We start from the raw sequence: 15579 nt of genomic DNA, 5'->3' as shown, positions 1-15579 counted from the left end.
TTCTTCTGGCAGTCCATGGTATATTCAATATTCTTCGCCAACACCATAATTAAAAGGCATCAATTCTTCTTTGGTCTTCTTACTCATTGCCCAGCTTTTGCATGCATATGAGGCAACTGAAAATACCATGGCTTAAGTCAGGCTCACCTTAGTCTTCAAAGTGATATCTTTGCTTTTTAACACTTTAAAGAGGTCTTTTGCAGCAGATTTGCCCAACGCAATGCGTCGTTTGATTTCTTGTCTGCTGCTTCCACCGGCGTTGATCGTGGATCCAAGTAAAATTAAATCCTTGACAATTTCAATCTTTTCTCTGTTTATCATGATGTTACTTATTGGTCTAGTTGTAAGGATTTCTGTTTCCTTTATGTTGAGTTGTAATCCATACTGAAGGCTATATAGTCTTTGATCTTTATCAGTGTCTTAGTTATCTAGTGCTGCTATAACAGACCACATGTGGATGGCTTTAACAGAGAGAAATTTATTGTCTCAGAATCTAGGAGGCTAGAAGTCCGAATTCTGGGTGCCAGCTCCAGGGGAAGGCTTTCGCTCTGTCAGCTCTGGGGGAAGGTCCTTGGTATCAATCTTCCCCTGGTCTAGGAGCTTCTCAGCGTACGGACCCCAGGTCCAAAGGATGCACTCCCCTCCTCCTGGTTCTTCATTCCTGGTAGCATGAGGTCCCCTCTCTCTCTGCTTACTTCTTTTATACCTCAAAAGAGACTGACTCAAGATACAACCTAATCTTGTAGAGTGAGTCCTGCCACATTAACATAAGTATCTCTAATCTTGCTTCATTAACATCATAGAGGTAGAATTTACAACACACAGCAAAATCACATCAGATGACAAAATGGTGGACAATCACACAATACTGGGAAATCATGGCCTAGCCAAAGTGATACACATTTCAGGGGGACATAATTCAGTCCATAACAATCAGTAAGCGCTTCAAGTCCTCTTCACTTTCAGCAAGCAAGGTTGTGTGTCATCTGCATATCGCAGGTTGCTAATGAGTCTTTCTTCAATCCTGACGCCACATTCTTCTTCATATAGTCCAGCTTCTCGGATTATTTGCTCACTATACAGAGTAAGTATGGTGAAAGGATACAACCCTGACGCACACCTTTCCTGATTTTAAACCACACTGTCTCCCCTTGTTCTGTTTGAATGACTGCCTCTTGGTCTGTGTACAGATTCCGCATGAGTACAATTAAGTGTTTTGGAATTCCCATTCTTTGCAATGTTATCCATAATTCGTTATGATCCACACAGTTTAATGCCTTTGCATATTCAATAGAACACAGGTAAACATCTTTCTGGTATTCTCTGCTTTCAGCCAAGATCCATTTGACATCAGCAATGATATCCCTTGTTCCACATCCTCTTCTGAATCCGGCTTGAATTTCTGGTACTTCCATTGGTGTACTGTTGCAACCATTTTTTAATTACCTTCATCAAAATTGTACTTATGTGTGATATTAATGATATTGTTCAATAATTTCTGCATTCTGTTAGATCACCTTTCTTTGGAATGGGCACAAATATGGATCTCTTCCAGTCAGTTGCCCAGTAGCTGTCTTCCAAATTTCTTGGTATAGATGAGTGAGTGCTTCCAGCATTGTATCTGTTTGTTGAAACATCTCAATTGGTATTCGGTCAATTCCTGGAGACTTGTTTTTCGCTAATGCCTTCAGTGCAGCTTGGACTTCTTCTTTCAATACTACTCAGTACTCGAAACCAAACCCATTGCCACTGAGTCAATTCCAACTCACAGCGACCCTGTAGGACAGAGTAGAACTGCCCCATAGGGTTTCCAACGAGCGGCTAGTGGATTCGAAACGCCGACCTTTTGGTTAGCAGCTTGAGTTCTTAACCCTGAACCACCAGGGCTCCTACCACTCATAGGCCTCCAGAAATCAGAGAAAGGTAAGTGCCTAGAGATCCTGGAGAAAGGAGTCCATGGATGCCATGCATTAGATCAACAGGACAAATGTTTTAACCATTACATCACAAGGGAAATAGGTGCCACTTGGAGTGCAAGAGTTACAGAGATAGTGACAAATACCAGCTGTCCCTTTCCTGCTAGGATTTTCCTTTTCTCCCTCTCTGACACTTTCCTTGCTTTCTTCCAGTTCTCTCTTTTTAAATTAAAATGGTAAACAGCAGGTTTTCCACCCATCTTATGTGGATGTATTCTAATGGTATAAAAGATTTACACCCACTCCTCACTTATCAACTATCTCATTATCTGAAATTTCACATTTATGACAAGAGTAAAAAATCTACTATCCGACTATTCTGCACATAATGACATATTTCTGGCAGTAATGAATGCCAAGGTGTGAGGCAAGAGTAACACTGGCTGTGATGGTTAATGTTATGTGTCAGCGTGGCTGGACCATGATTCTCAGTGGTTTGGCAGTTACGTAATGATGTAATTTGGCAGTTATATAATGATGTAGTCATCCCTCATTTTGTGATCAGATGTGGTCATCTTCCATTTTCACATAATGCCAATTTTCACATAACAACCTGGTCTTTGGAACCTAACTATGTCAATAAGTGAGGAGTGGGTACATTCCTAATTCAAGGAGTAATAAACAATAAACACCCACTACACATTCTGACCATTTTTTATAAATATGTATACTTCCCTACCACCTATAAATTAGCCTTTCCTTCTATATTTGGAAAAAAGATTACCATTTTAACTGCTGTAATACAATTAAGCCCTCACTAATCTGCATGCTAATTTGCATACTAATTCACAAACTAGAGAAGAACAAAAGGGTTACCCAAGAAAAAATTAACTTTAAATTGCTGATTTAACAAGCTTTCACCCATTGTCACTGAGTCAATTCCAACTCATGGTGACCCTATTAACACAAAATACTAAGGTTGACACAGTAGGTAGCTAGATCCTCTCTCAGGAATACCTGTTTTGTACAGAATGAGTTTTAGATTCCTGAAGTGACATAAATTCTAACTACTGGATAGAAGGAACAGAATTTTACATTTACTAAACAAAGCTGTACGTTTCATATTCTTGATTTTAAAAGCAAACATTCTTTGTCCCAGTGATTCTACTTCTAGAAATCCATCACACAGATACATTTGCACATGTGCAAAATGATGTGTGTATAAGATTCGTCACTGCAGAACTATTTTTGATAGCAAAGCATTAGATACAACTTTTCACCAATTGTTGTTGCTGTGTGCCATCAAGTCGATTCTGACTCGTAGCGACCCTGTAAGACAGAGTAGAACTGTCCCATAGGGTTTCCAAGGAGCAGCTGGTGGATTTGAACTGCTGACCTTTTTGGTTAGCAGCTGAGCTCTTAACTACTATGCCACCAGTGCTCCTTTCACCAATACAGCATGGTAAATATAAATAAATATATAGTAATACTACTACGTTACAAGGGATTCTGTTCCATATAATGGAATACAATGTAGCCTTTCAAAAAGAATGAAACAACTCTTTTTTTTTTTTAATTGTGCTTTAAGTGAAAGCTAGTTTCTCATACAAAAATTTATACACACATTGCTATGGGACCCTAGTTGCTCTCCCTACACTGTGACAGCATACTCTTCCTTTCCACCCCGGATCTCCCGTGTCCATTCAAGCAGCTCTTGACCCTCTCCACCTCCTCATCTCGCCAGAATGAAACAACTCTTTATGAATGCATATAGAATGATACATAAGATGCAATATGTGAAAAAAGTAAGGTACAGACTATGTATAATACTACCTTTTTGTAAGAAACGATAAGCATTTGCTTGTGTATCTCTGAAAGGATACACAAGAAGAGTGTGGCCTCTGAAAAGGGGAAGGATCCTTAGGAATAGAAGGGAGATGTTTCCTTACATATCCTACACATTTAAAACCATGTTTCATGTGAATGTATTACTTCAGTTTTTTTTTTAAGTTTAAAAAACATTTTGAAAAGAAGGTGATCATTTGTTATTTTTCAAAAAATGACATTAGTTGTAAGATGCTTTTTATTTTAATAGTCTTCAGTTGATTTTGTTTGGCAGTTACAGCTGCCTACAGAAGAGGTTCTCATTCCTGGTTTAGACACTTTGGTTAACTACCTAGTCTTTAGACTATTCTCTGCCAAGCTCTTCAAATCTTAAATTCGTTGGTACATTCTTAGTTGAACCCTCCTTGATAACCTCAGGTCATGGTAATCTTTCTGGTCTCCACAATCACAATTCCCTTGAGACCACTCACCTGGCCATATCTTATTTATTCTGCCTTGTAGTGAAGAGCTCTGGCTTCACAGCAGTGAGAACTGGGCTTGAACCCCGGCTTATGTGGGTAAATTTCTTAACCTAAGCCTCAATTTGTTCATCTGTAAAACAGGGATAATGACAGTATCTACTTCATTGAATTTTTGCTGAGTACCTGCAATTGATAAGGCATGTAAAGTACCAGCGAAGTGCCTGGCATGTAGTAAGCACTCATTAATGTTAAGTATTGTTATTATCTGTATTATCTCTTTTCTTCCCCCATAAGACTATAAGTTCCTTGAGAACAAGAATTCTGTCCTTATTGTCTGTGTGGCCTAACCTCTTTGAGCCTCAATTTTTCATGTGTAAAATGGATATCGTTACGCTATCTACCCCATAGAGTTGTTGTATCAAAACAAGATAACAACTCTAAAATACTTAACACATAAAAGCAACAACAATAACAAAGATAAAATGCCTAGCACAGTGCCCAGCATAAAGTGCTTAATAAACATTAACAATGATTATTTTTTACTTTTGTTTCTTTGTAATGCCTAACTGAGCTTCTTACATAGGTGACAGACCTGGATTTCATTTTCAGCACACCATCCCTTCTACTTGGACAAACCTGGGTTAGTTACTTAACCTGTTTCCTCATCCCATAAGGATGATAATACATATAATGAATATTAAGTACTTAATACAATATCTGGTACCCTTCCTTTCTCTCTTATCCTCCCCGCCACCCCTAGCCCCAAAGTTACTTGTTCTAGGCATATGGTAGCCTTAAACTTGGCAAGTAAGGTAGAGGGGGACTCTCAGGGTCAGAATTTCCCAAATTTGCATATGGATCCGCACCCATCTTCCAGTACTTCAATCTCTTCAACCACCTACTGTGACCTCCCGAGGAGTCAGCTTAATTAAAATCCTCAGAACAAACTTTCTTTCCACCTTCTTCCCAAAACTCGAAAACCTGCTGTACCAGTCTCTCCATATTCCTCCAGTTCACTCCTTCCTTCCACCCCCCATTTTTTTCCATCCTCTCCAAATCCCGTTTTTCAAACTTCTTCAGACCCTATTCCCTCTCGCCTCTGAATTCCCAAAGCTGTTCCTTTCTCTGTCCCCCAACTTTATCTCCATCACCTCCAAACAAAACCCACTGCCGTCCAGTCAATTCCGACTCATAGTGACCCTACAGGACAGAGCAGAACTGCCCCATAGGGTTTCCAAAGCTGTAATCTTTACGGAAGCAGACGGCCATATCTTTCTCCCGCCGAACAGCGGGTGGGTTCGACCTACCGACCTTTCGATTAGCAACCGCGCGCTTAACGATTGCGCCACCAGGGCTCCTTTCCATCACCTCAGTTTTCCCCAAAACTCCCTTCTTACCACTCCAGGCTCCTAACGCCCTCCCTTAATCCCCCGACCTCCCACCTGCACTTTCTGTCTCTTCAGCGCCGCCGCGTCCAGCCACACGCCGCAGGCCTCCACCTTGGGGCCTCTCCGCTTCATGGCCGCTGAGACTAAGTCAACAAGGCACCGAGCTCCGGACCAGGCCACTTCAGGGAATACCCAGAGCGGCACCCAGCGACGTTCGGATCTCGCGCCAACGCTGGGGCGGAGCTACGCCGCGGCGCCTCGCGCGCAGGCACCGCCCCCACCGTCAGCCCCGCCCCAGCTCAAGCCCCGCCCTTTCCCCGAGCCATCACAACTGGTGGTGTGCTTTGTGCGGAGAGCGCTTTTCCCTTTTATGAAGGTGTTTGTGTTATTTCTGATCATCTCTTTCAGGAGTTATATTCCGGAAATCATGCTGTGTGAAAGGTTCTCGACATTGTACAAGGAATGTGCATTTTCTTCTTTTTGCTGAGCTGCACTTACTGTAAATATAACTACCCAGGGGCTCAGATCTTGTCTCATCACTGAATCCTCACCATTATCCCAAAAGGAAGAGGTAGAGCCGAGGCTCAGGTCCGCTAACTCCAAAGTTGGGGTCCTCAACACTAAGCTAAATGGATACACCCTAAATCTATCAATCACAAGGCTCCCCTAGGATATTTGGCAATGGAGTGGTATCTCTTAATCATTTGTTTTGTTTTGTTGTCTGTGCTTGCTAATTTTCCTTCACTGTACATGTATTGCTTGTGTACTGTGGAGAAAACCAATATTATAAAAATTAGCATTTTTATAAATACTGAGCTTTAAAGAAAAACCCAAAAAAAGATATTTTTGTCAGATTATAAGGTAGGACTGTGCATATTTTAAACACATTCTTATAGGCTCTTATGAAGCTGCCCCCCAATAAAATGTTCAAGGTCCCAACCCCACCCTCAACCAAAAAAAAGGGAAAAAAAACCCCGCTGCCATCGAGTCAATTCCGACTCATGGCGACCCTATAGGACAGAGTAGAACTGCCTCATAGGGCTTCCAAGGAGCAGCTGTTGGATTCGAGCTTTTGACCTTTTGGTTAGCAGCCAGACTCTTAACCACTGTCCACCCCTAGGCAAGGGTAAAACAGGAACTGCCTCCCCACCCTGCCCCCACCCCCAGGGGCCCCATCTTCCTCCAGAAAACCTCCTCCAACACTTTTCAAAGCCCACAGGGGACCCAGGGCACCCTCCCTGGGACAGGAGAGAAAAAGCAGAGAAGCAGTTGCTGTCACAGTCACTTTATTGCATCCAGGACATATTAGCGTCCAGACCATCCCTAGCCTCAGCCCCACTGAACTCCTTCCCCACGTCTGGGCCTTGCACAGGTTTTTCCCTCTGCCTGGAATGTCCTTCCTCTTCTCTACCTGCAAACTCCTACTCACCCTTTCTGGCCCAGGACCCTGAGGGCCAGGGCAACACTGATTAAAGCCTTGATTATCTGGCATTGATCCGCAGCCTGTGGCCTATCACTGAATGGATCACTGATTCGTGAATGAAAGAACCAGGAGAGAAGCTGGCAGCATGGTGTGTGGACATGGAGGCAGGAGCTAGGAGAGTTGGGGCTCACCATCTGGGACAGTGACTGAAGGAGTGTGGGGGCACTGGGTGGGCTCCACTTAGGTCTCACACAATCTTCTACCTCTGGGGGCTCTCTGGAGCTCCAACACCCCAGGCTAGGGTTCAAGGGATAGTAACATCCTGCATACATTTTAAGCCTACCCTTTCCCCATCTCCCAATGAAATCAGGGTAGAGTGGGGTGCTGAGGCCTCCCCTATCTCTCAGATCAAATCTGATTCTAGCACAAATTCCACCTTCTCCTAGGTAATCTGGAAGGACTCCAAACCGGGGTCCTAGCCCAGGCTGGCCCCTAGCTCCACCCTTAATGAGAAGTAATGGAGGGACTAGCCAGGGTAGTCCACACTTTATCTCTTTCCCTCTCCCAGAGCAGGGAGCTGGAGCACGCCCAGGAGAGAGCTCCAGCAGCTCCCAGCTGATGCCAAATCCAAGGACTGGCCAGTGCCACCCTTAGCAGCTGAGGTGTGTGCAGAGAGTCACTGTGGGCCAGACACAAATGACTTTACCAGTCCTTGTTCCCGTCTGGAGCCAAGTTCGGACCCCTGAGCCCCTACACCTCCCTCCCTAGCAGCTGCCACCCCCCTTCACTTGGCCTTCTGCTCGAGTTTGTGGCGCACCAGCTGGCTCAGGAGGAACGCGGTGAGGACACTGCTGCCGACAGTGAGCAGGAAGAGGCCGGAGAAGTTGTGGGGCCAGCGGGTGTGCAGGTGCTCATAGATGGGCCGCCGGGCCTCATAGTCCAGCGCCACGGCCTCCAGCTGAGACAATGTGCACATCACCAAGAAGACGTGGAAGAGTTGGTGGCCCTGCCCAAATATGTGGCAGCTGCCTGGGAACCAGCGCTCAGGTATGCAGGCCGAGAAGAAAGCGGCAGCCAGCAGGAAGAAGACCACCTGGCACTTGTGGTAGAGAAGAGCAGGGTCGTCCAAGGCAGGATCAGGGGACACCAAGATGCGGTGCACCACAGGGCTGATGTCCAGTGCGTAGGCCAGCGCCGAGGGCACCTCCTGGCAAGTGCGGCCCAGCAGTCCCGGATTCTGGCTGTATTTGTTGTAGCAGGAACCAGTGCAGGAAAGCCAGGCGAGAAGGGCAGCCATGGGCAGGAAAATGGCCTGCACCTGGGCATGCCAGGCGGGCTCGATGGCGTAGTAGAAGTGAGCCAAGGCACTGCCAAACTGGTACATGGCCACACCCACGTAGTCCAGGAAGAAGAAGCTGTAATGCCAGAACTCAGATTTGGCGTTCAGGAGGTGAGCCAAGGCACTGAGGGAGAGGTAGGTGAAGGAGGCAAAGGCGATGATGAAGAGCGGCAGGGCATGCGGGTCTCCCCAGAAGTCCACGGTACCCACAAAGATGGCCAGCCGCAGCAGCATCACCAGGGCCGCCAGCAGGTGGGTCCACACGTTCACCGCTTCGTTGTGCTGCTGGAACAGAGTGCAGAAGTAGAAGCGCCAGGTCTGGTGCAGCGGCCGGTAGCCCACATAGATGTATGGCTTCCAAAAGAGGGGCGGCACCTTGGCTCGGTCCACCGTGAAGACAGGCTCTGGCTGCATAGATGGCTGAGACTCCTGGCGAACGTGCCGCAAGCTAGGCAGGAGATGGCTGAACTTCTGAGCCGCTACCGTGGCCATGGCTGTGGGCCCAGACAGGGAGCTGGGGAGAGAGGCCAGAGCATAGTCAGTGTCCTGGTGTCCTCGCCCTAGGAGCAGCAGCTGGGAAGGCTTTGATGCCAGGTCCTGCTTCCTCCCCCCATCCCCTTATCACTGCACTGAGTCTAAGAGGAGAGAGGCGCTCCATGAGAACAGGGATCTTAGTCCGTTTTGTTCCCTGATGTATCCCAAGTGCCTAGAACAGTGCCTGACACATACTAGGTGCTCAATAAATGTTTGAGGAATGCATTAATTAATGACCACCTCCTGACCTCCCCTCTCCTCCCACACCCAGGCTACAGCAGCAGTCTCTTTACTGGGCTCTTTGCCTCCATTACTCTCATTCCAATTAAGGCTCCACACAAAAGCCACAGCTGTTTTCTTTCCTAAAGCACACATCTGGCATGTTGAACACATGAGAGGGTGACAGGCTCTCCTAGGCCTGTGTCCATGTCACCATCAGCACTCACTTGGATGGAGACAATGATCTTGCTAACAGGCTTGCTGCCTCCACCTTTAGCCCATTCAGAATGGCCGGGGCCTCCCACTAACCCTCCATTATCCTGCAGGATCTCATCCCTGCTACCCTTTCCAGCCTTATTAGTCAACCACAGTCCACCACACTGTGAGCCACAGGCTCACCAAACCCTTGGGCCTGCTGTTGCACATGCCTGTACCTTTGCACAACCTCTTCCCTCTAACTGAGACATTTTCCTCATCTTGCCCACCTGACAAACTCCTATTCATCCCTCAAAGTCCATTTCTTCTGTGATGCTTTCCCTAGCCTTCTGAACCTCCTATGATGACCATTCTACTTGAGGGATAACCATCCTTTGACCATTATAACACTTCTCTTGGAGTTGTTAATGTAAACTCATCAAAGATAAGCAATTTGTCTCATTATTTTGTAACCCCCTGGTGCTTAGCAGGTAGCTGGTACTCAATGTTTGGTGAATAAAAAGACAACATAACACTCACTCATACTCTCCAAGGCCCAACTCAGAAAGCCACTTCTTCCTTAAAGTCCCAGCTAACAACTGATCTAGTTGTACTTTCCCTCAGTCATGTCAGTCATGCCCAGTTCAGAAGTACACCCCAACCCTGTCCTCCCATGCTCCTGCATGATTGCTGATTCCAAATAAATCAAGGCCTCCATGATCTGCTGCCACCTTCATTTCTCACTGAACCCAAATGCCACATCCTGTGCTAACTTCCTATCCCTCCACCAAGATCTTTGAAGGCCAGTACAAGCTGCTACCCCCAAAGGACGTTCAGGACTGCCTTCTCCCTTTCCCTAACTTCTTTTTCCCCTAATTTCTTAAGGTGCATATAATGTTGTTGCTGTGTACCATTAGGTCGATTCCCAGGATACCCATTGACAGTGACTTATAATGAGTTACACGATGTAGCATTCCCTACTTTAGCCATCACTTACTGAACCCCTTCTCTGCCTCTGGTCCTATGCTTGAGGCCAGGGAGAGTCAAGTAAAAAGGGATTTGATCCTTGCCCTCAGGGACCTCACGGACTGGTGAAGATTACAGACAGGAAAACAAATAACAAATGCTTACACAGAGCTCGCAATGTGCCAGGTCCTGTGTTACACATTTTATGTCTAATTGACTCATTTAAACATTGAAATACCCTATGAGGTAGATCTGGATTATTCCCATTTTCCAGATGAGGAAACAGAGGCACAGAAAAGTTAGGTACCTTGCCCAGCCACCTAGCTAGGAAGTGGCCGAGGTGCATACAAACTCTGTCTATGCTCTTAACTGCTACCCTAAACTGCCCTTTGTAAGACCAGGTTGTTACTGTTGTTAGGTGCTGTAGAGTCGGTTCCAGCTCATAGCAACCTCATGTACAACAGAAGGAGACACTGCCCGATCCCGTGCCATCCTCAAAAATTTTTTTAAGCTTGAGCCCCTTGTTGCAGCCACTGTGTCAATCCATCTCATTGAAGGTCTTCCTCTTTCTCACTGACCCTCTACTTTACCAAGCATGATGTCCTTCTCCAGGGACTGATCTCTCCTGATAACATGTCCAAAGTATGTGAGACAAATTCTCACCATCCTTGCTTCTAAGCAGCATTCTGGCTGTGCTTCTTCCAAAATGGATTTGTTTGTTCTATTGGCAGTCCATGGTATATTCAATACTCTTCGCCAACACCATGATTGAAAGGGATCAATTCTTCTTTGGTCTTCCTTATTCATTGTCCAGCTTTCGCATGTATATGAGGCGATTGAAAATACCATGGCTTGAGTCAGGCTCACCTTAGTCCTCAAAGTGACATCTTTACTTTTTAACACTTTAAAGAGGTCTTTTGCAGCAGATTTACCCAACGCAATGCGTCGTTTGATTTCTTGATTGCTGCTTCCATGGGCATTGATTGTGGATCCAATTAAAATGAAATCCCTGACAACTTCAATCTTTTCTCCATTTATCATGATGTTGCTTATTGGTCTAGTGGTGAGCATTTTTGTTTTCTTTATGTTGAGGTGTAATCCATACTGAAGGCTGTGGTCTTTACTCTTCATCAGTAAGTGCTTCAAGTCCTCTTCACTTTCAGCAAGCAAGGCTGTGTCATCTGCATAACTCAGGTTGTTAATGAGTCTTCCTCCAATCCTGATGTTGCGTTCTTCTTCATATAGTCCAGTTTCTCATATTATTTGCACAGTATACAGATTAAGTATGGTTAAAGGATACAACCCTGACACACACCTTTCCTGACTTTAAACCAATCAGTATCCCCTCGTTCTGTTCAAAGACTGCCTCTTGGTCCATGTACAGGTTCCTCATGAGCATAATTAAGTTTTCTGGAATTCCCATTCTTCGCAATGTTATCCATAATTTGTTATGATCCACACAGTCGAATGCCTTTGCATAGTCAATAAAACACAGGTAAAAATCTTTCTGGTATTCTCTGCTTTCAGCCAGGATTCATCTGACATCAGCAGTGATATCTCTCATTCCATGTCCTCTTCTGAATCCGGCTTGAATTTCTGGCAGTTCCCTGTCAATGTACTGCTGCAACCATTTTTGAATTATCTTCAGCAAAATTTTACTTGCGTGTTATATTAATGATATTGTTTGATATTTTATGCATTCAGTTGGATCCCCTGTCTTTGGAATGGTCACAAATATCGATCTCTTCCAGTTGGTTGGCCAGGTAGCTGTCTTTCAAATTTCTTGGAATAGACGAGTGAGCTCTTCCAGTGCTGCATCCATTTGTTGAAACATCTCAAATTGTACTCCATCAAGTCTTGGAGCCATGTTTATTGCCAATAACTTCAGTGCAGCTTGGACTTCCTCCTTCAATAACATTGGTTCTTGATCATATGCTAATTCCTGAAATGGCTGAACGTCAACCAGTTCTTTTTGGTACAATGACTCTGTGTATTCCTTCCATCTTCATTTGACGCTTGCTGCGTCGTTTAATATTTTCCCCGTAGAATCCTTCAATATTGCAACTCGAGGCTTGAATTTTCTCTTCAGTTCTTTCAGCTTGAGAAATGCCGAGTGTGTTCTTCCCTTTTGGTTTTCTAACTCCAGGTCTTTGCACATTTCATTATTATACTTTACTTTGTCTTCTCCAGCACCCTTTGAAATCTCCTGTTCAGCTCTTTTACTTCATCATTTCCTCCTTTCATTTTAGCTACTCTACGTTCAAGAGCAAGTTTCAGAGTCTCTTCTGACATCCATTTTGGTCTTTTCTTTCTTTCTTGTCTTTTTAATGACTTCTTGCTTTCTTCATGTATGATGTCCTTGGTGTCATTCCACAACTCGTCTGGTCTTTGGTCATTACTGTTCAATGTGTCAAATCAAAGACGAGGTGGCAAGTGCTATTAATCACGATATACTGTTTTGCCTGGTACTAGTTGCTTAATTCAGGCTTATTATCATTCATTATGTCATTCATTAATTCAAATATCTATTGAAAAACTAGCACCTGCCACACAACTCTCCTCCCCACCAATAAATTCCCTCCAACAAGTCTCTTGAACTGAGCGTTCAGGCTTTCTGTCCATCGTTCATCGGATATTTATTATAACTACCTTTGCACCAGGCACTATACAAGGCAAGGAGATTCAGGCAGGAATAAAGCATTCATGTTCTTTGCCACCAGCAGCACCATATCACCTCCCAAAGCCACCCAAATAATTCACATACAGTCCAAGTAAATGCAGGGTGCTTGCTATGCAAAAGTGGTGTCAAGGCAGCCTCCCAGCCTCCCTCCAGCCTGATTTGCATCCCTAGGCTCTTCCTGCACTACAGTTCTGGGAACAGCCCTGGTCCTCGGCCTCGTGTTGGCGTTGTTAGTTGCCATCGATTGTGTGCAGAGTAGAACTGTTCCCTAACATTTTCAAGGCTGTGACCTTTCAGAAGCGGATTGCCTGGCTTGTCTTCCAAGCCACCTTTGAGTGAGTTCAAACGCCAGCTAGCAGTCGAGCGCTTAACCATTTTCGACACCCGGGGACTCCTCTGACCTTGTGCAGTCAGGTGTTAAATAAGTAATTACTAGGGCAGAATTGATGCTACCACAGAGGAGTACAGGACTCTTCTGCTTCCTATCCCCCAGAGAGCCTGGCACAGGCAGGTCTAGGAAGCAGACCTTGCCTATGAATTACAAGAGAACCCCTGGCTCACCTTGCTTGCTGGGTAGCCAGCACTGAGTTTCTAATAAGACTAGGCTTTGACCTCAACAATCTGCCCTCCACACTTGCCTACAAACTTTGTCTTTCCAACTCAGAACCTCAGGGGGCCAGAAGAAAAGGCCTCTGAGGTCATCTCATGCAGCTCCCTTGTTTTACACTGAAGAAAGCCTTTCCCAGAGTTGCCCAATCCACCATGGGGCAGAGGCCAGGGCATTATGAATGCAATGGTACTCTGTGGATACCTACTTCCAGAGTCCTCGTGATCTGTTAAGTCCATTTTTGGAACTTCCCAAGGTCTAAGAGCATGTTAAATGCTCCAAGAAGTCCTGCAGTAAAGAAGCCTGCTTAGTTTTGTTTAACCCAAGTTGCCAAGCTTATGTAACCAAGGATTCCTTTCCCAGTAATAATTCTATTATAAAGCCAGGTGAAATGTAATCAATGTCTACCATATGCTCAACTCTTCACAGCTTTCGTACATTTAATTCTGATGACTAGCCTGTGAGGTAGGTATTACTATGCCCATTTTGTTGTTGGGAATATTGACGTTCAGAAGGGTTAAGTCCCCTACCCACAGTCACACAGAGAGAGAGTGGTAGAACTGGGATTTGAACCCAGGCCTCTGTCTGCAGAGCACAGACACTCTTAGCCACTCTGCTGCTGCCCTGCCCCGTTAAACCTATCTACATCCCACAGAACTCCTCTGCTGATCTAGAAGCAGGTCCCGTCTCATAAATTATTCCCCTAGGCTTCTAGCAATTGACCCACATGCAAAGACCTCAGTCTTCCTTAGTTACCCACTTGCTCTGCACCAGTGAAGCCCTGGTTCACAGATGCCTCCTCAGGTGGGTGATAGCTCTTACTCACAACCCTCCCCTGCCCCACTCAAGACATATGGGCCCTAAGAACAGAACCTAGAGACAACATACCAGGATGGCAGTGGTCCTTTAGACCTTGGCCAGAAGCCCCATTCCATCTAAATGGGTCTGTTTTCAGAATTAGTTCCCATCTTCTGACTCCATGAATCCAGGGGAAAGGAGGGGGCAGGGGCAGGGGTCAAGTAGGAGCTGTAGGATGAGGGGAGGTATCCAGAGGGCACCACCAGGGCATCATCTGAGCAGTCTGCCCACCAGGCTGCCAGGCCCTGCTTGTTCCAGGCATCCCACCCCAGCCATCACATCTCTGTGGGCCCCCTCCAAGTCTCCCAAACTGCACTGGTTACCTTGGGGTTTCTCTTGAGCCTGGGGGCTGATGACTTCTGCTGTGGGTCTGAGCAAATTTGCTAAATGCAAGCACTGGGTAGAAATTCCACAGGTGAGGGTCACTAGGGGCAGGGCTTCCAGGGACTGGAGGTGTCTTGTGTGATGTCACCAGAGGGTGGGGCTAAAGACAGTCTCCCCACATCCTTCCCCTCTCCCCATCACCACTCCCATGTTGATCAAATCCAGGCTGAACTCTGTGTCCTCCTATACAGGCATCTATTTAAACTTTGTGTCCTATACAGGCATCAGCTGTGGAAGGAAGCTCGTCATAAACCTCTGCATGGGACGTGGGGGGAAACTGAGGGCTGCCCAGGAAGGCAAATGCAAAACTGGGCTGGAACATGTATCCAGGGCCTGGCTGATGGAAATCAGGCAAACTGGTCTGGCTTCTGTCCCCTACTCAAGTGGAAACAGGAATGGAACGAAGTTAGGAATAAAGGAGAGAGCAGACATTATAAAGGCTCATGAAGGAGATGGACTTCAGATTTGGACAAACCAGGTTTGAATCCTGACTCCATCGTGTACTAGCTGAGGTACCTTAGGCAAATGATTCACCTTCTCTGATCCTTAGGTTCCTCATCTGTGAAATGGGAATAATAATATTATCTACCTCATAGGTTGCTGTGAAGATTAAATTTATTAGAACATGCACTGTTCAGGGATTCAGTAAATGGTAGTTATTATTAGTATTAACAGTGGTAGTAGTGTCTGAAATAGTCCCAGCCCGAGAGATTTGCTTGGGTTTCTTTAAAAGACTCAGTCCTCTTTTAGCACTCAATAGCTGG

General features: G+C 45.5%; 3 protein-coding genes across 4 annotated transcripts in view; 1 reads left to right on the top strand and 2 right to left on the bottom strand.

Moving 5' to 3' along the window:
• AUNIP (aurora kinase A and ninein interacting protein) overlaps nt 1-5748 on the bottom strand; it is a 30468-nt gene extending 24720 nt beyond the window's left edge. Inside the window, exon 1 of the mRNA XM_004377095.2 lies at nt 5665-5748. Coding sequence (XP_004377152.1) covers nt 5665-5742 — 78 coding nt within the window. The 5' untranslated portion in view covers nt 5743-5748. The remainder of the gene's footprint in view (nt 1-5664) is intronic.
• Nucleotides 1-5756, top strand: part of MTFR1L (mitochondrial fission regulator 1 like) — a 45751-nt gene extending 39995 nt beyond the window's left edge. The window contains exon 8 of one of the 2 annotated variants that reach the window (XR_002824247.1): nt 5686-5756. The gene's annotated coding sequence lies outside the window, so the exon portion shown is untranslated. The remainder of the gene's footprint in view (nt 1-5685) is intronic. The other variant, XR_002824244.1, reaches the window with a different exon arrangement.
• A 1961-nt stretch (nt 5757-7717) lies between these two features.
• Nucleotides 7718-9012, bottom strand: PAQR7 (progestin and adipoQ receptor family member 7). The gene has a single exon (XM_004377094.2). The coding sequence runs from the start codon at nt 8862-8864 to the stop codon at nt 7818-7820; it is 1047 nt and encodes a 348-aa protein (XP_004377151.1). The 5' UTR covers nt 8865-9012; the 3' UTR covers nt 7718-7817.
• Between the last annotated feature and the right edge of the window lie 6567 nt (nt 9013-15579).

The sequence above is a fragment of the Trichechus manatus genome, unplaced genomic scaffold (genome assembly GCF_000243295.1).
Source record: "Trichechus manatus latirostris isolate Lorelei unplaced genomic scaffold, TriManLat1.0 scaffold00048, whole genome shotgun sequence".
NCBI lineage: Eukaryota > Metazoa > Chordata > Mammalia > Sirenia > Trichechidae > Trichechus > Trichechus manatus.
This window is presented reverse-complemented; position numbering and strand designations above follow the sequence as displayed.

What these genes read in the sequence shown, in the direction of transcription:
- PAQR7 (XM_004377094.2), bottom strand. Translation starts at nt 8,864, where the DNA reads ATGGCCACGGTAGCGGCTCAGAAGTTCAGCCATCTCCTGCCTAGCTTG.